The sequence below is a fragment of the Athene noctua genome, chromosome 2 (assembly GCF_965140245.1).
Source record: "Athene noctua chromosome 2, bAthNoc1.hap1.1, whole genome shotgun sequence".
Lineage (NCBI taxonomy): Eukaryota > Metazoa > Chordata > Aves > Strigiformes > Strigidae > Athene > Athene noctua.
This window is the reverse complement of record NC_134038.1, coordinates 110,412,902-110,432,849: the sequence shown is the minus strand read 5'-3', so window position 1 is coordinate 110,432,849 and position 19,948 is coordinate 110,412,902. Positions and strand designations below refer to the sequence as shown.

Below are 19,948 nucleotides of genomic sequence, written 5' to 3'. Positions count from 1 at the left end.
AGGTGGTAGGGGCTAGAGCACAAGAAAGACATGGTTATATTGAAGCCACACTGTTGTGTAGGTATCTTTATTAAATTTTCTTTAAGGGAAGATCCATGCAATATTCCTCGTTGCCCAGCTCATTGTCACAATGCGATCAGGAGACTGCTGATACCATCACCAAAGCTTCTCTCTTGCCTTCTGGGCTTAGGGCAGATCAAGCATTATCAGACATAATTGTTTTGCCTCGAGAAAAACATCTGAGAGCAATGGACTGTTCATAGCAAATGAGCATTTCTCATTTGCAAAAAAAATAATGTCTCAGTTACAGTCTAAATGAGAGTGCATTTGTTTGTGAGGAGGAAAAGGCACTGGTGCTGAACACCCTGTGTGGAGGACTGACAAAGTTATTTTTACAAAGACAATATCTTTCTGTCCTTTCATGAATATTTGATAGATGTTTATAATTCAAATTTTCTTTATAGAAGTAGTAATAAATTTTATATGTACAAAACTCTGCTTCAAACACCAGAATTAATGAGGTTGATGAGAAATTAATGTTTCCTGTAAATTTGTGTCCTTACTCCCTCTACCTTAGTACTTCCAGAGGTCTTGTGTGGCAGAGCAGGGTACCACCAGATTCTGTAGCTGCTTTCAAAGCTATGTTTGTTCACTGGATAGCAAGTGCACATTTACTGGCCAGACAGCAAGCTGGTGTCTCTTGAAATTAAGGGACTACGCTAAAACTGCTTGCTCTCAATAGATGCAGTAGTTTGAATCTCTGTCTCCTTTACTCAGATCACTCTAAGAGCTTAATATCTCTTGAGATACCTAATCTTCTGTCAGATTTGGCTGAACTTGACCAGTAGTTTCTTAAAATAAGGGGGGAACCGGATGGTTAAACTTCATCTCTGAAAGGATGAGCCCACCCCCAGGATGAGCTCATATCGTACTTAATTTCCCTTCTCTCTAGATGATTCACAAAGAAAGCAATATGAAGAATGGCTGCAAGAAACACAACAACTTCTTCAAATGCAACAGAAGTACCTTGAGGAGCAAATTGGAGCACACAGAAAATCAAAAAAGGCACTCTCAGCAAAACAGCGTACAGCCAAGAAAGCTGGCCGTGAGTTCCCAGAAGAAGATGCAGAACAGCTTAAACATGTTACCGAGCAGCAAAGTATGGTCCAGAAACAGCTAGAACAGGTAATCATCTGGAATCTAAACTGATCGCCTTAATATTAATATAATTTAAATTTCCTTTAAATCTCCTAAAAGACGAGTTGAAATGCTTACGGTGGAGCTTATTCAAAGGGAGCCACTCCCTATCATATTTTGTGTGTGTAACAGCATTACACTGGGTTGCTGGTGGCACTGGAGTTGTAGGAGAATATGCTATGGCAAACATTATGATGAAAAGCTGTTTTAATACTTCAGGAAGAAGGGAAATTGCTTGACAAAATGACTTGCAGCAGAGTTCCTAGCACCGTGAAAAGCAAAAATCAAAGATTCAGAGGAAAGGCTTAGTAGGTAGGGCTTTGTTTCAGGATTGAATAACTCACTCCTTTTCAGGTGTCCTTACATAATCAGAACCTCTTGGTTATATGCCAGTTAAATGTTACTGTTTGAAAGTCTCTTTTCATTGTATCTTTAGTGTTAGTCTAGTTTTATGATCAGTCTAGATCCTAGACACTGATCATCAGTATGTGTTAGCTGTTATTGTATCATGGAATAATACAGGTCAAAGAGATACGTGGAGATCACCTAGTCTACTGATCAAAGCAGAACTAGCTTCACAGTTGAATCGGGTTGCTCAGCACCTTGACAGTCAAGTTTTGTAAGTCTCCAAGGGTAGAGATTTCCCAGCCTCTCTGGGCCCCTGTTCCAATGTGCAACCACTTTCACTAGGTTTTGTTTTTCTTTCTTTGTATTCAGTTGGAATTTAGCTTGCTACATCTTCTAACTGTGGTTATAGTAAGTGAGGTTAAAGTTAAACCAGTGATAGCTTTGATAAATACGTGTTTTTGCCAGCAGTATTGAATGCTGTGTTCTGCAAGACATTGTTTATAAATTATCTGGCATGATTTTCAAGATGAACTAGACCTGCTGAACATGAAAATGCTTTAGAATTTTCCTTTATTAATATGAAGGGGAAAATTGGCAGGAGGCTGCCAGGAATGAAGTCCTAAGTGATATCTGACCCTTGAGTTCTTGCTCTTTTGTTGCTTCAAGTCCAAGTATGCACTGGATGGAATATTACTTGGCTTGTCTTTTCACTCTGTGGAAGAGAGATGGAGCAGATAAATTGTGCCTGCATCATTTCTTCCTTTTTCTTTTTTTCCCTTCCACAATGAATGACAGGTAGAATAAATGCAAAAAACTTTAACCCATCTTTATCATGCATGTGTCAGTCTGGTCTTACAGTGGAGTTATGTTGAAGTAACAGCTGCTGATCGTGGCATTGCTGGCAGATTCCTTTAGTGCCCCATAATTAAGGTTCTTCTATTTTTCATTTTAAAACTTAAGTTTCATATACTGCTGGTAAATGCCCTTCACTCCCCTTCAACCACTGATTTAGACCAGACATTCACATCCTAAACAGCACTTTGTTACATACCTAGTAGGAGCTTAAATAAGGTTTTATTAAAGCATATTTTTAAGGACCTTCTATTTGAAGCAATTCACCATTCTTTCAAATCAGATCAAGTACTTTTTTTGTAATCCAGCTCCTGTTAGTTTTTGAAAAGGGCGAAGTGTATATATGTACATATAGAGAAAAGAGCTCTCAAATCCCCGTGGATTGCTGGTCCTGGACACAGGCACAGAAAGACTGGAGCTGACTGTGCAGCACAAGCTTATGTCTGACAGGGTTATTAGCTCAGGCACAGAGCCATGCAGACACTGCCATATTGTCTCTGCAGCCAGGGCAGTTTAAGTGCTTTGGTGTGGCACTGTGCCTGTGCTAATAAGCTCTGCCTTGTTCTCCCCTGCCCTCTTCAAATCACCGGGTCAATCTGTGCAGGTTGGCTCAGATCCAGCTGGGTGTAGTCTGTGCTGGTCCTTTGAGATCTCAACTAATTCCAAGGACAGTCACGTGGTTGGTCTGCCACTGCGGATCCTGGGAGGGCATAGTGGTTTGGATGTCTCATTGCAAAGGCAAACAAAGCCAACATGGTGCTGTATACCCTCGAAGAAGTCCTAGAGCACTGGTCTGTGCAGTGCATATTGATCCAGTTGGTGGCTTTATGCAGTGGCACAGTTTATCTGGAGGTGTCAGTGTCAAGCCAGAGTTCAAAAATCATCTTGCACCTGAGATTAGTGTGCAAATAGCCTTTTGGGTGCATCTGTCCACCATTCTGGAGTGTGTCCTATAATACCTCTTTAATCCTGAGCCCCCTGGCTTGTCCTTTGCCCCAGATAAAGGAGAGTCCTGTCAAACATTTTTAATTATGTTATGGACTTCTGTCAGTACAAACAGCAAATGGAAGTTGTGGAAGTCATAATCTAATGAGTAGAAGTGAAAGAGAGATTTTCTATAATGTATGTATTATTAAACAATGGATTACAAGCCCTTTTAATTTTTAAGAGAGTGGGGCAGTTAGGTATCTGTTATGTTTCTGAAATGCTTTTTCTTGTCCAGTTGACATTGTTGTATCCTTCCACTGACTTCCTCTGCTTGCCTTAAAAATCAATTACTAGGCTTAACTTTTCATGTCAAAGTTGAGTTTATTTTCTTCCTAAAATTTAAAACTTTCAAGCAGCAGTTGCCATTTTCATCTGCTGTATGGTTTGAGCATCTGCCTGTGAATAAACGGGAAGCTACCTCTCTGTTTTCCTGAAAACTTTTCAATTAGATCTTTTAAATTTTTCTGCTGATGTGTGAAGATCATCCATCTCTCTGTTTCCTTTTTCCTGTCTGTTCTCAACTATTATTATCCTGTGCATGGATGATAAGATCTGTAGGACAAGGATCACTTTTAGGTTTGTATATTCTCTAACACAGTGCAGTCTTGGCATGTAATAAGAACTTTGAGGCACGTTATTTTTTCTAAAATTTGGGGATGAATAGTATTTCTAATTAAATAATGGCTGTTTAGCCTTAAAAGGGGAGAGAAAACAAGACTGTGTAGAAATGCTATTTTTGCCTGAGGTTCACTGTCTCCTGAAATTATAATGGTGTTACATGTTTTATGCTACTTATATAGTACCTGTCAGAGATGAGTAATGACTTTTTCAATTTTTAGATTCGAAAGCAGCAGAAGGAGCATGCAGAACTAATTGAAGAATATCGAATCAAGCAGCAGCAGCAGCAGCAGCAGCAGCAGCAGTGTGGAATGGCACCCCATGCTATAATGCCAGGTGTCCAGGCTCAACCACCAATGGTTCCTGGAGGAACATCACCAGCAATGAATCAGCAAAACTTCCCCATGGTGGCACAACAGCTCCAGCATCAGCAACATGCAGTGGTAATCCCAGGGCAATCCAACCCAGCCAGAATGCCAAATTTATCTGGATGGCAATCTGCAAATACTCCTGCAAGTCATATTTCCATGAATCCAGCAAGGATGCAGCCTCCAATGACAGCATTGCCAATTCCTCCTGGTACAGCAGCTCCTGTGCCTGGTCCAAATGCAACTGCGCAATCAGGACCACCACCGAGGGTGGAGTTTGAGGACAATAACCCTTTTAGTGAAAGTTTTCAAGAGCGGGAAAGAAAGGAGCGTTTACGAGAGCAACAGGAACGGCAACGCATTCAGCTTATGCAGGAGGTAGATCGACAGAGGGCTTTACAGCAGAGAATGGAACTAGAACAGCATGGTATGATAGGGTCTGAATTAAATAACAAAACGTCCTTATCTCAGATACCTTTCTTTAATTCTGATCTACCTTGTGATTTCATACAAACTCCGCGACCTCTTCAGCAGTCTCCACAGCATCAACAGCAACAAATGGGGCAAATTCTGCAACAGGGTTCTGTGACCTCGCCTCCTGCCACAAATTTTCTGCAAAGCGGTGAGCGAAGGCCAGTGGGACCTACAGCTTTTGGACCTGATGCATCTGCTGTTCCAGGTGGAGCCCCTAATTTCCATAATGTAAAACAAACTCATGGGAATCTCCCTGGGGCTACCTTTACGCAGAACCAAGTCAGGCCTCCATTTGCTCCTGCTGTTCCTTCATCTACAGTACTCAGTAGTGGTGCTCCATGTGGTTCAGACACTAGCGTGCCCCAGGCAGCAAACTTCCCTGGATCAAGCCAGTCGCTTATACAGCTGTATTCTGACATAATCCCAGAAGAGAAAGGCAAAAAGAAAAGGACACGGAAAAAGAAAAAGGACGATGATGCCGAGTCAATAAAAGCCCCATCAACTCCACATTCAGATATAACTGCACCATCAACTCCAACCATTTCTGATTCTACCTCCACTCCCACAGTTAACACCCCCAGTGAACTTTCACGTCATCAAGACGAACATGAGTCAGTGGAGTTAACGGGCCCATCAGCATCAAACACAGGAGAGAGCCAGACCTCTCCAGAGCTCCCCAACAGCAGTCTGCCACAGAAACAGCTGAGTGTAAATACAGAAACTGAAAAGGCTAAAACAGATACACCTACCAGCATTCAAGAAATTAAACTAGAAAAGGCAGAAACTGATCAGTGCTCAGGTCAAGCTGAGCCCAAAGCAGAAAATACGAGCAGTATTAAGGTGGAAGAAGATAAGGTGGCATCACAGCCTGCCTCTTCAGCTCAGAGTCCAGCACAAGCAGCTAGCGTTCCGGCAGCAAAAGGGGAGTCAGGGAATGAATTGCTGAAACACCTGCTTAAAAATAAGAAGTCCTCATCTCTTCTAAATCAGAAATCAGAGAACAGCAGCCGAACAGAAGAGGAGGCTTCTGGGGATAAGAAATTAGCAGAGAAGCAGAATCCAGCTGAAGGAATGGTGAGCCTGTTACTGGTTTTGTTGTACAGTGGTCATCAACAATCAAAGGCTCGTTTGTGCCTTTACTGCAGGCATTTGTGAAAAGGTGGGCAGGTAACCTACCTGCACAAGGGTGGAATAAACAGCTTTAAGGAATTTTTACCTCCCTTCCTGCCTTTTCTCCATGAGTAAATCATCTGTGTTACAAAAAGAACAAATTTTAATATGACTTTGTAGATCAGCATATTCAGAAATCATTAAAATGCAAAAAATAGTTTTTCTGTAGCTAATGATCTTTAAAAATGCCATTTCCTACTATTTACCGAGATTAAAGCAAGATTTTACAGTATGACTCTTAATTAGCTCCTAGTATGTTTCTGTACAGTATATGGTCTGTATGCTGCTTTCTTTTGTGACTACACCTCACTTGTGTATCGAATGACCTGTGCGCCTCTGCAGAGCCATAGGGCTGGGCTTCACACCCCATCAACTGTGCCGTTTGGAGTGTTCTCTGAACGAAACAGGGCCATGCTTGTTTTTTGCCTGTGAAAATCATATATTGTTTCTAATTTTATTAGAGACTGTGCTCTACAATTTTTATCAAAAGTGTGAAATTGTTAGATCTCCTAAAAATGCTGGATTTCTGTGTTACAAAATATTTCTCTAATGAATTTTACTTTAATAGAAGTGAGCATTAATTCATTATAATAGTGGCATTATGTGATTAATAATTTATAAGGTTCTTAACAACAGACCTAAAGAAAATTGCCTTCTGTGGAGGTAGTATAAACTTTACACTTCAATCTGCTGGTCATCTAATTGTAATCTTTAATCTCTATTCAGTTTTGGTTTATGACTGCCTAAACTCTAATTACATCTTTGAAACAAAATTTAAACACATTGAAAATTAACAAAACGACAAAAATAAACGTAATTGTGAGCAGCAGGTAACTTAGTGTTAAAGATCTGTGTTAAAATATACGTGACAGGAGTAGTTGTGAGAGTACTTGTGGTAGGGGTTGTGTAGAGCTGTTTAAAATAATAATTGATAAAAAGAAATTGGACATTCTTTTGGCTTGCCACTATCCATTGCGTTACCAAGTCCCATTCTGGTTGTTTTTACACAACTATTCTTTTATGTGAAGAATAGCTTTGCAAATTCATACTGAAAGTATTTAAGCAAGTGGTACAATCCAGAAGTCTTTCACAATACTGTTTTTGTTTCTAACTTCAAAATACATTTGTATTATATTAACTTACATGCCTTTTTTCTGTAACCAAGTCTGCCTTTCATTATGCCCTGTGAAAATCTCTAAGGTTGCATGCACATGTACATTTATTTTAGGGGATATTCAAAAGAAAATGTTTCTGGTCTGTGAGTTTTTAATGATGTTTTCAGATGTCAGTGATGTTAACAATAAGTGGTAATTCTGTGTGTAGGGACAGTACAGCAGTTACAGCTGCCAGTGAGACAACAAAGTAAACAAACCATAAAATACAGTTTGTTACCAATGAGATTTATTATACTGCGTGTGTTCTTTTAGACTATCATGCAGTAAATTAATGAACTGTATATTAAAATGTCAAAAATTCTGCTTCACTTTTTTTATACTAGCAAACTGCAGGAAACCAGATGCAAGGTGCATTTGGGTGTAGTAACAGCCAGCTTCAGAGAACAGATGTAGGACCTGAAACCAAGAAACAGAGAAATAAGCGAGCTCAGAGGACAGGAGAGAAGGCAGCTCCTCGGTCCAAGAAAAGAAAAAAAGAGGAAGAAGAAAAGCAGGCTATTTACCCTAATACTGATACATTCATCCAGTTAAAACAGGTACATATGCAGATCCTGGGTAATGCAAGAGGACACTTGAAAGAGTGGATTTCTCCTGATGGAAATGGAGTTGATCATTAAATTGAATTTTGAGTACTGGGTGGAGAAAATTAAAACTTCCACGAAATTAGGAAATCTAAAGTTTTGCTGTGGAGTTCTTGTCAGCTTTGGCAGCCTCTGTGGGTGAACTGGCAGGGAGCTGGAGCTGTGGCTCTGATGGTCAGGGGACCGCCTTCCATAACAGAGCAGCCTGTGTTTGACAGAGCTTTCTGATAGTGGGTAAATTCTGATCATTGTTTTAAATTGGAAGCCACTCTACTGATCTTCGGAGATTTGCAGTGCTTCTGTGTTACAGACAAATTAATTTCTAACGTTTTTCTTCTTTTAATATAGCAGCTTTCTCTTCTGCCTTTGATGGAACCAATAATTGGAGTGAGCTTTGCACACTTTCTTCCCTATGGCAGTGGCCAGCTAAATGGTGGAAATCGACTTGTAGGAAGTTTTGGTAGTGCTACTCTTGACGGGGCTTCAGATTACTACTCCCAGCTCATTTACAAGGTATGGTTTTAATTTGCATTTCCATTGTGTGCTCTCTGTGGGAAAAGTTCATTACATTATTAGTACTAGTTGGTTAGAGTTCCTGCCTGTTAAGAGTTCTGTTGCTAGACTAGATAGACAGTGCAGTGGTGAAACAGTCACCATTGTTTTACTCTGTAGGAATTCAATTCTAGAAATTGTGTTGTAAACTATTTAAAAAATACCAAGTATTCCTTTTACAAATGGATGCTAAATAGTGAAAATTGTAATTACAGTTTTATGGAGCAGAAAAGGCTGAATTCTCAGTACGTTGCAATGTCATTGAAAGCATTAAACCATTTCTTAATGTGAATTAAATGGGAAATAGACTTTCTTCGTCTGTCCACTAAGCCCTGACTCAGAACCTGAGAACTCTGAACAGAATAGACTGTTTGTTGATGGGCTAATAACCCACAGAATTTAAAACTCAGTTTCTGAGACTAGAGTGGCAATACTGGGAGAGCAGACAGAATCAAATTTGCTGCTTGGCTACTCTAATATAAAAACTTCAGAACTTATTAAAAAACAGTAGTGTTTACTCCAGCCTTACATGGCATGTGAGCTGAGAATGTTACCTAGCAGAAATAGTTGCTGTGATCAAAAGTGAATAGTAAGTATTAGCTTTGTAGGCATGACTGCAGCAAGAGCTGATTCTGAAGTTCTCGTTTAATTTTCATTTAAAATATGGGCAGTTAAGTAAGCTAGCTAGAAGTAGTCTGGAGTGTGAACTTGCAGAGTATCTGCTTTTCCATGGTAACTGTTTCAGTGAAAGCTCATCCTGTGCTAAATGTGAGGTAGCTTCCTTTTTAGTGTAAATTGCGTAAGCTGACTTGTTCCTGGTGATGGAGAGTCACTGCAGGATAGCTCTTAGTCTTAAACTCAGACTTTAAACTGTAGGAACTTGTTGGGGCTCCCAAACCGTTCCTAAAAATGTTCTTTGTGCCTTTCTGTAAATGATTTAGCTATATCTTCTTTTCAGTAACATATACTCGTGTAAACGATTTCTCTGATAATATCATTGATAGAAGCAAAGCATTTTATCTCTTATAATAGATACTTTCATGTATTTGGTCGCATACTTGAGAATTAACTATTACTGCTTATCAGTGCTACCTCTGGGTGTAAAAATATGTGTGTGGGTTACGTTATCTAGTACTAGAAGGCGGCAAGTTTTCACCCCGTGTTCCATGGCTGATTGACGGTTCTTTAATCTCATGCAGCAGAACAATCTGAGCAATCCTCCGACACCCCCAGCCTCTCTTCCACCCACACCACCCCCAGTGGCATGCCAAAAGTTGGTAAATGGCTTCGCAACCACTGAGGAACTTGCTGGCAAGGCTGGTATGTTAGGAGGTCATGATGGTAAGACTAATATGTATTGTTTCCATAATAGAGTCAAGTCCGTAGCAAATTGCAAACTGGGTAATTGGGATGCTTTTCAGTTGCTATAGTCGTCTTCTATAAAATCAGCATGCTTACACTCTTTAAGGTTGTAATCACTATTATCCACCTTTATTTTACACAAGTATAGTGTCAGATGATAAGCCTTTTCCCTATTCCCTTTCAAAAAATGTTGAGAGCTAGAAGCATTCTTAAAATATGAAAAAGAAAACCTTAAAAATCACTTTTTTTATGTCCAGTACAAATGACTAATCAGATAGTTGAGTGAGCTCAAAACAGTCTACCCAAAATATATCCTCAGCAGGCTTTGTACATAGTCGCTATATATTTTCTGATGCATGTAATTTGGTCAATTAAAATTGCTTTCTGTTAAATAATACTTTATATGGCCTCTTCATAAGGATTGTTCAATGATTAAAAAACTTTTTTCTCACCCCTTTTCCTTTGTTGTTACAAAGTTGTTGATTTAAAATTTTTTTTTCAAGTAAAAAATCAAATCCTCTGATACTGGCAGAAGGCACACTCCAAAGCCGTTCGAGTCCTTTTCGCTCAAAATTTTCAGGTTTTTGTAAATATGGAGATTAATCATGAACGATGACAAATTTTTGAACTACAAGTGGATGAGAGTGGTGTTAGCATCTGCCGTAATGCCTTGGTTGTCTCAAGGAGCCACCAATACCCTGATACACCCAGCATATATCAGTGGAAGTGCCATACAGATGTCTCACTGTGCTGTGCATTTCTGTTTGTAGTTACCAAAGCTCTGGGACCAAAGCAGTTCCAGTTGCCTTTCAGGCCACAAGATGATTTATTAGCAAGAGCAATGGCTCAGGGCCCTAAAACCGTGGATGTTCCAGCTTCACTTCCAACACCACCTCACAACAATCAGGAGGAGTTAAGGTAAGTTTTCCTTGATATCTTCAAAAACATGGAGCAACTTGGAGCAGATTCTGTGATGTTTTTAGTAGATGAGACTGTGAAGGTGTGAAGAAATTAAACCTATAGTGCACAGCCACACAGTGCAGAGCATGTAAAGGGATAATTTGTCCTGGTTAACTCTTAGTGTTCCACATGTAGAGAGCAGCTTTGTGAAATAGATGACTTCTGCCATTGCTAGATTCTAGATTCTGTTAAATTGTTAAGAATTCATTACCTTGCTGTATTAAAAGTGGAAGAAGACCATAAATCCTGGTATTTTTCCTGGAGCAGCATGGTACTGTTGTACAGTACATGACTGCTGTACCAGACAGCAGTACTGTGCAACAGAAAGCCTGAAAACTCCCCAGCTCTACTCGGTTTCTGTAACTGTGTGAGAAATGCTTGCTAGAATGTGAGTCTCCCTGCAAAGATCTTCCGTTTTGCCTCCCTTTCACTTGCCTAACCAGAAGTTATGGGTGTCTTTGAACCTCTGAAGCCTGTGTGTGGACAGGGGGGGATAGACCAGTGAATACACTTAAACCAGAAAGTTCAAATATTAAATACTAATTTTTTACACAGGTAGACAGAGCCGTGGGGAACACACAGTTCTGTGATGGAGCTTGGGCTTTGTTAGTGCCTCTGTTTTTCTTTATGTATCTTTCTCAAGACGTGCAGTACAGTGTGAGATATCCAGAAATAATGGCCTACCACATAATTGTGTTCCGTGACTAGTAGCAAGAAGCAAGTTCATTATAGCTCCCTGTCATTATTTATAACTTCAGCTTACCAAAGGTTTTTAGACGGTTTCCAAAACAATTTTCTTGGGTTTTGTTCCAGGGTTCAAGATCACTGTGAGGACAGGGACACTCCTGACAGCTTTGTTCCTTCTTCCTCTCCTGAAAGCGTGGTGGGAATGGAAATTAGTAGATATCCAGACTTGTCGGTTGTAAAGGAGGAGAACCCAGAACCTGTTCCATCTCCCATCATTCCCATCCTACCTAGCAGTACTGGAAAAGGTGAGGCTGTGGCAGAGCAAACAGTTAGAACTAGTCTTTTTTTTTTAAATTCACATGTGTGTAGGATTAACCTGATGTATTTTGCTTTATTTTCAGGTTCAGAAGCCAAAAGGAATTATATAAAATCAGAACCTGGTTCAGGAGCGTTACCAGGTTCTGGCTTCTTTGCCTCACAGCTTGGACCATCCCAGAATGGTCCTAAATCTGGCCTTATCTCTGTAGCAATTACTTTACATCCCACAGCTGCTGAGGTAAAACAAATAAATTTGTATTACGTTTATAATGTACAACAGCAGTTAAAATATTTAATATATAGTGAATCTGAAGGAGTTATAGCATAGTACAATAAAGCAGCTGTTACAATCTTCTAATAATTTGTATTACTGCTATCTTAACTGCCTGTCTGCTGAAAACAAAGGTATGTTTTTATTATTGTTTTAGAACATCAGTAGCGTTGTAGCAGCATTCTCCAACCTGCTCCACGTCAGAATTCCCAACAGTTACGAGGTTAGTAACGCTCCAGACATCCCATCCTCCATGCCAACCGCCAACAGTCACAGAGTAAACCCATCTATGGAGTACAGGCAACACTTACTACTTCAGGGCCCTCAGGCAGGATCCATGGGACCTGCCAGGATCGTAGGGTCTTACGGACTCAAGCAACCTAACATGCCATTTTCTGCAAACAGCAATGGTGAGTGGGCATTAATTCTTTTTAAGTGTTCAGTACCAAAATTTGAACCGAGTCAGTATTAATGCATTTCAGCCTCATAAATTCATGCTCTAGAATTAAATAATTGATTCTTGTTTTAAATAATACTTTTTTGATCTGATCAGTACATGTGGACCTGCTCCTGACAGTTACCATAAATTAATATGTATGATCTCTGATCCATCGGTGTCAGTGAGGTATTTCTTCCAGCAGTTGCCAACATTATTGGGTTTTTTTGGCCAGTCTGATTCTAAATCCATCATTCAGAAAGATTGTTCCTGTGCTGGAGAACTTGACATAGTTGTTTTAAGCATGTATTCCTATCTTGGTTTAGTTACTCATTTCCTGTACGAGAATGGATTTTTTGCCTTGTTGTTTGCAGAGCTGGTTTTGGTCTAGTTTAAACGATTTCCCATCAGGACATAGTTTAAAGCTTGCCTTCCACACCCTACCCAGGAGGATGCTACTCCTCTAGACCACTGAAGAATATCGTGACTTCTCATAAATTCGGTTTAATCTGATATATCTTCTAACAGACTTACCTATTTTCTAGGTATACCTGGCTATAAGGATCACAGTCAGAATATCGCAGAAGGCTCAGCATTGAGACCGCGATGGTGCTCTCATTGCAAAGTTGTGGTCCTTGGTAGTGGTGTGCGGAAGTCCTTCAAAGACCTGCCTTTCCTCAAACAGGTACTGCAGTGGAAGTACAGTTTCTTGCATGTATTAGTGAACGAGCAAACGAAGGCAACAAAGACTACTGCTTGTCATGCCGACTGACACAACTTCTAGGTTTCTTTGTAGTCTCCCTTCTGTGTGTGTCCTAATTCAAGATGGGACATGCAATCACATTTGTAGTACAAATAAGAAATGTCAGAGTTGTTATTTATACAAAAAGAATTTCAGTAAATTTCATAAAATAGTTTCCATGGATGGCAGCTTCCTAATTTCTGCTACTAACCCTCTTCTGTGACCACTTCAGGGACCTTAATTCAAAAAGAGTTTATTTGTAAGGCAGCACCATTTTGCCATGTCAGGAAGACATGGTCAGAGCAAGAATACTCTTTCTGAGCAGGAATCAGATTTCAGTCTCAGCCTCTTGTATTTACATTGGGAACTGTCATTCGTTCAAAAAGTACCATTGCTCTTTTGATGAGATTGAGATAATTATGCAACAAAGTTGCAGTCAGAGTTCATATACAAAAACAATGGGTTCATGTAGTCAGAAAAGCACTGAGTTCCCAGTAATGATTTACAGATGGATCAGTAGATAAAACAGTATGATGTGTCTTTGATTAGGCTGAAATGAGATGTTCTTTTGACATCTAAAGATAAAAGAAAATGTTTCTTATTTTGCAAGTGTGCCTGTGGTGCAGATGGGTGCATGGTATAGAATGCTTTATTTTGATTGTTGATCTTCTGTTAAAGGCAAAAAGTGCTGAAGAACAAGGTTGTAGGTGGTGGTAACATTAGATGTCAAATAATCAGGTATTTATATCATGGTATTGCTCATTATTTCACAAATGTTATACAAATAAGGAGTTTCTAGCCAGATTGGAAGACTTGCTTCATTACACTTATGTGAAGAATGGTATTAAAATGCACTTCTGATAATCTTCCATGTTTGATTCCCAGGATTCCCAAGAAGGCTCTGATAAAATGAAGGACATTGTATTCTGTAGCAACAACTGCTTTGTTCTTTATTCAGCAGCTGTGCAGGCAAAAAACTCAGAGAACAAAGTAAGTATCAAATGTTGATAGACCCTAGCGAGCAGAAATTATTGCAGCTGTTTTTTGAAGAACAGAAGGGGAGCGGGGGGGAAGTTTGCACTTAATTTTAGAGGTTTATAAATGAATTGCTCTGTATTCAGATGGTGAGATTCTGAACCGATGGCATGAAGTCCAGTTCAGATTTGCAGAACTTTCTGTCTGACAGAGATTCATGGCAGCACAGTAGCATCCTTTTGCTGTCTTCACAGGCTTTGAAGCAGCAGTCTCAAAAAAGGAGTCACTTAAGTTCTCTACGTGTTGTACAAAACCATGATACATCCTTAAGGACTATATTCTGCATTTTGATTTGGCTTATACAGAAAAAAATAAAAAAGACAACTGTGCAAAGAATAACTGAGCAGCAAGTTTGCAAAAAGACTTTTATTTGTTCAATGTAACTGAAAAAATACAATCCTATTCTGTTACTTTATTTGCGCAAAGCTGCCATTTTAAAGCATTAATAACCAAAACACTAGTAAAGAGCCTGCTGACTGACAGTGATGAGGAATAAGAGGTTTTAATTACTGGAGAAAGACATTTTAACAACTGAAAGTGGAATTAGGCCAGGGATTTTTCTCAGGTGGTCCCGAATAGCACACTGTACTTCTCTACCTACAGACACTGCGAGTGGTATACAACACCTTAGAGAAATTCAGCACTTCCACACAGGGCATTATTTCTTGGTATGTCCAGGTTCGTTCAGTTTCAAAGGAAGATACTTAAGTTCATCTCTGTTCGCTTAATCATTCATTTAAGACTAAATGATCCCGCTAAGTTTATTTTCTCATAGATAACATCTTTTGAGTACTTCTTTTAACTAGCTTGGTTTCTACTTTTTCTTGTTCAGCTGCACCTTTTTGTCCCGAAATCAGTGGACAAAACAGGCCATGTGCTTCAAGCCTTACCTAATTAATACTTTCTTATAGTCTTGTGTGTACTGTAGAATTTGCAGCCTTCCTTGAAATGCATCCTACTTATCTTTTCCAAAGAAATTAAAAAAAAAAAAACAACCCTGGAGGAGAAGATAAATACATGTGTACATCCACATCCTTTTAGTATCTCATGTAACTCATTTGCACTAGTATTTAAACAGAGTAACATTTCTGCACAAGTGCATCAGCATGTACATAATTAAGTTAATTAAATGTCATGTTCAGCCTCTTGATCCTTTCATTTACTCTTTCAAGACTAATCATGCAAACCACATTAAGCACTCCTTAATATAAACTTCCTTTGTTGTCTAGTTCTCTCTCCTTTTTTAAAAAACAAATCTCTCCAGGTATAATTTTTGTTTACTGTGACCGAATAGTTAAGTCCTCAAGGTGTATCTAATCTAGAGCTCTGCAGGAATTTCTTTCCCGCTTGTTTCCAGGAAAAGTATGTGACATTAATTCCAAATCTTCCCCTTCTACCAAATAACACGATTCTTACCCATTAATTCTGTGACCCATTATTTTAAGGTTATTTTGTGTTGTAACAAAACTTTCTAAAAATACCTGAGAACTAAATCTGTCAGCTCATCTAGGGCAGTTGAGTAGTTTCTCATGCAAAACCTGGACAAAGGATTATTGGTGCTTCCTATTCTCTATTAAAGGGCTCCCCATTCTAGGTTGACTGGGGGAATTTTTCCGCTCTGTATCCTGGCACAAGCTGTGATAACGCGGGTCAGGGTTATTTCCATCTTTCTCTGTTGGTGCATCGTGATTTTAGGTGTTCCAAGTAGCCTCTTCCATACTGAGCTGACAGTGTTTTCAAGACACATTTAATGGTTTGGGATTTTTTTCTTAAAGAGTTTTCTGTTGATTTTGCAGGAATCAGTTCCATCTTTGCCACAGTCACCGATGAAAGAGAGGCCGCCTAAAGCATTCCATCAGTATAGCAACAACATCTCCACTTTGGACGTCCACTGTCTGCCTCAGTTGCAGGAAAAAGTTTCTCCACCATCATCACCCCCCATCATGTTTCCTCCTGCATTTGAAGCAGCCAAGGTAGAGGCAAAACCAGATGAGCTTAAGGTAACAGTGAAACTAAAACCTAGGTTAAAAGCAATACACAGTAGTCTGGATGACTGTCGGCCTCCAAGTAAGAAGTGGAAAGGAATGAAATGGAAAAAGTGGAGCATTCAGATTGTGATTCCTAAAGGATCGTTCAAACCTCCTTGTGAAGAAGAAATAGATGAATTTCTTAAAAAATTGGGCACAACCCTTAAACCAGATCCTGTGCCTAAAGACTACAGGAAATGTTGCTTCTGTCACGAGGAAGGTGATGGATTAACTGATGGACCAGCAAGGCTTCTTAACCTGGATTTAGACCTTTGGGTCCATTTGAACTGTGCTCTTTGGTCTACAGAAGTCTATGAGACACAAGCTGGTGCCTTAATAAACGTGGAACTAGCACTGCGAAGAGGCTTGCAAATGAAATGCATGTTTTGTCACAAAATGGGTGCCACCAGCAGTTGTCACAGGTTAAGGTGCACCAATATTTATCACTTTACCTGTGCCATTAAAGCACAATGCATGTTTTTTAAAGACAAGACCATGCTTTGCCCCATGCACAAACCAAAGGGAACTCATGAGCAAGAACTTAGTTACTTTGCAGTCTTCAGGAGGGTCTACGTTCAGCGCGATGAAGTGCGGCAGATCGCTAGCATTGTGCAGCGAGGGGAACGTGACCACACTTTCCGTGTGGGAAGCCTGATTTTCCATGCCGTCGGTCAGCTGCTGCCACAGCAGATGCAGGCCTTCCACTCCTCAAAAGCACTCTTCCCTGTGGGTTACGAGGCCAGCCGTTTGTACTGGAGCATGAGATATGCAAACAGACGCTGCCGCTATCTCTGTTCAATTGAGGAGAAGGATGGGCTTCCGTTATTTGTCATCAAGGTTGTGGAGCAAGGCCATGAAGATCTGGTCCTTACTGACACAACACCGAAAGGTAAATTTTGTGAACTAAGATCCTGACTTCTGTGGGTTTGCGGTTTGGTTTGTTGCTACTGATACTTGTGGTATGATAAATGTTTCAAATAAATGTTGCAGACACTACTCTAATGTAATCCTTAGAGTGAGCTTCCAGGGCCTGTTTTTAACATTGTGCTGTGCAGACTGAGGAGGCCTTTCAAGAAACTGTGTCTGCTGCAAATGAGATGGCTTGTTACATCTTCACAGAGGAGACCCAAGACTGACTACTGGAAATGAATGAAAACAGTAGGGACACCAGCATAGGTTTCCTTTCACAAAAAGTGACTTCGTTTAAATACGATCTATTACTGCTCAGTTTTCTTCAGCCATGCTGAAGTTAGTACACAATAAAGACAGTTGAGTTGGCCCAGTTGTTCTCGGGGCAGGTGAGGTGTCTGGCAGGGTGAGGAATATGTACGGCGTGGGCAGGTCTGAGGGGCAGGGCAGCGGGTGTGCGCCTGGCTGGCCGGGTGATGGGTGCTGCCCTCCCTGCTGTGCTGTCGACACCCTCAGCCTCGCTCTGTCCCAACAGACCGCTGCTGCCAGGATCGCCCACGGGCAGCTGAGAGTGACTGTAGTCCATCAGTGGAAATAGAATATACAGTTTATTCTCAGAAAATTCTACTTTGTGCAGGTTTTCTCAGGAGAGTCTGCCTGTGTAATTGCTGTCAGAGGACTGATGGTTTCCATGCTGCTGCCATGGTTTAACCCCAGGCAGCGGCTCAGCCACACAGCCACTTGCTCACTCCTCCCCGCTCCCTTGAAAAAAAGTAAAACTTGTGGGTTGAGAACAGTTTAATAACTAAATTAAAATATAAGAAGAATAATAAGATACTATTACAATAATTGTAATGAAAAGGAATTTAACAAAGAGAAGTAAACCCCAAGAAAAGACAAGTGGTGATACACAATGCAGTTGCTCCAAGCAGTGATCTGCCCCTCCCAGCCAACTCCCCCCGCTTTCTGTACTGATTGTGATGTTCTGTGGTATGGAATATCCCGTTGGCTAGTTCGGGTCAGCTCTCCTGGCTGTGTCTCCTCCCAGCTCTTGTGCACCTGCTCCCTGGCAGAGCATGGGAAACTGAAAACTCCTTAACTTTGGATAAGAGCTGCTTAGCAACAACTGAAACATCAGTGTGTTATCAGCATTACTCTCACACTAAATCCAAGAGACAGCACTCTACCAGCTACTAGGAGGAAAATTAATTCTGTCCCAGCTGAAACCAGGACACCTGTGAATACTAAAAGCTTCATTCCCAAGAATCAAGAGTGCAGCAGAAATGTCATGCTTGTTTGGGATTTGGTTAGGACAAAATTGCAACTCACCAAATGATTCCCCACTTTTTAAACACCAGCCTGTTTTTGTATGCAACCAACAACAAAATGCTTTTTCAGTATTAGTTTCTGGTTCCTGACAGCCTCAGGCATTCATTTTAAAAACAGTACAATAGACTTAGTTTTTTGATCACTGTAATTCTTTCCTGTATGGTTGTGTAGGTGTGTGGGATAAGATCTTGGAGCCCGTTGCTTCTGTTAGAAAAGAATCTGAAATGCTCCAGCTGTTTCCCGGCTATTTGAAGGGTGAAGACCTCTTTGGTTTGACAGTCTCTGCAGTGGCCAGGATTGCCGAATCGGTGAGTCTTCACAATCCCAGTTCTTGCTGGATCACCCCAGATTGTTGGATATCTCATATACATGTGAGATATGGATATGAACAGGAAGAAGTTTGGAAAAGTAAATGTTTTGTTACGTGCGATTAACATAGAATGACTTGGGGTTTTTTTTCTTCTTGTCTGGTTTTTTGCAGCTGCCAGGGGTTGAGGCCTGTGAGAACTACACTTTCCGCTATGGCCGAAACCCCTTAATGGAACTCCCTCTTGCTATCAACCCCACGGGCTGTGCCCGTGCTGAGCCTAAAATGAGTACCCATGTCAAGAGGTTTGTGTTAAGGTATTTTGTTTTAATTTCACATAGTACAGCCCAGGGTTTATAGGCTGCTTAGGGTTATTTGTGCTTTCGTCTGCTGCTTACAAACCCTGTCGTCTTTGGCTGTGTATGTGCATGCCCAAACCAAAGGAATTGCTTCGTTGTCTCTGCTAGCTGGCTTTAAGTGTCTGTATGTCTAAAAGAATTTTTAATGGGTTTTGTGGCCGTTTTCAGAGAAATCTTCAGTTTTTCTTGTATTCTTTCCTGTTATATGCCCAATTCCTACAGGCCTCACACCTTGAACAGCACCAGCACATCGAAGTCATTTCAGAGCACAGTTACGGGAGAACTGAATGCGCCTTACAGTAAGCAGTTCGTCCATTCCAAGTCCTCTCAGTACCGCAAAATGAAAACTGAATGGAAGTCCAATGTCTATCTGGCTCGCTCTCGTATTCAGGTCAGTTCTCATTTTAGGAAATGTATCTTTAAAAAATGCACTTACACTTTTCTTGATACCCATTTTATATGTAAAGTTTATATTTTTATATAGTTTATAGAGAAATATTTATATTAAAAATGCAACTAAAATGACTGCAAAATTCCTTCAAGTCTTGTCACAACATAAGCAATTTCTATGTGGCAAGTCACTTCCATAGATTTATCTTAAGTAAGATTTCTTTCTAGTTATTGCAAACACCTTAAAAATTCATTTCTTACAGTCATCTGGAAAAAAGTTTCTTTCACGTTTTGGGTTGGGGTGTGTTTTAGCATATTTCTCAAAATCTTACTAAAATTTAGTAAAAAAACCAAATACACAGTGTAAGTATGACCTGCTCAAACCAAGCTGAGTAAAGTGGTATGTGACTAGCACGAAGAGTTTGATACTTGTTTGCATTCACAATAATAAGAAATTTGTTGCTTTCTGTAATTTTGTTGGTGGTGTGCTCCAC

The 19,948-nt window shown here is 40.2% G+C and overlaps 1 protein-coding gene across 10 annotated transcripts in view; it reads left to right on the top strand.

The window, feature by feature from the left end:
• Nucleotides 1-19,948, top strand: part of KMT2C (lysine methyltransferase 2C) — a 201,583-nt gene that overhangs the window by 176,023 nt on the left and 5,612 nt on the right. For 7 of the 10 annotated variants that reach the window (XM_074899892.1, XM_074899899.1, XM_074899900.1 and 4 more), the window contains 15 exons: nucleotides 953-1,185; nucleotides 4,224-5,918; nucleotides 7,513-7,725; nucleotides 8,119-8,283; nucleotides 9,522-9,663; nucleotides 10,455-10,602; nucleotides 11,458-11,636; nucleotides 11,733-11,887; nucleotides 12,078-12,330; nucleotides 12,902-13,041; nucleotides 13,984-14,088; nucleotides 15,930-17,049; nucleotides 18,570-18,706; nucleotides 18,880-19,022; nucleotides 19,287-19,455. In XM_074899892.1, the coding sequence (XP_074755993.1) occupies nucleotides 953-1,185; nucleotides 4,224-5,918; nucleotides 7,513-7,725; nucleotides 8,119-8,283; nucleotides 9,522-9,663; nucleotides 10,455-10,602; nucleotides 11,458-11,636; nucleotides 11,733-11,887; nucleotides 12,078-12,330; nucleotides 12,902-13,041; nucleotides 13,984-14,088; nucleotides 15,930-17,049; nucleotides 18,570-18,706; nucleotides 18,880-19,022; nucleotides 19,287-19,455 (4,997 nt within the window). The remainder of the gene's footprint in view (nucleotides 1-952; nucleotides 1,186-4,223; nucleotides 5,919-7,512; nucleotides 7,726-8,118; nucleotides 8,284-9,521; nucleotides 9,664-10,454; nucleotides 10,603-11,457; nucleotides 11,637-11,732; nucleotides 11,888-12,077; nucleotides 12,331-12,901; nucleotides 13,042-13,983; nucleotides 14,089-15,929; nucleotides 17,050-18,569; nucleotides 18,707-18,879; nucleotides 19,023-19,286; nucleotides 19,456-19,948) is intronic. The other 3 variants (XM_074899893.1, XM_074899896.1, XM_074899895.1) reach the window with 3 other exon arrangements.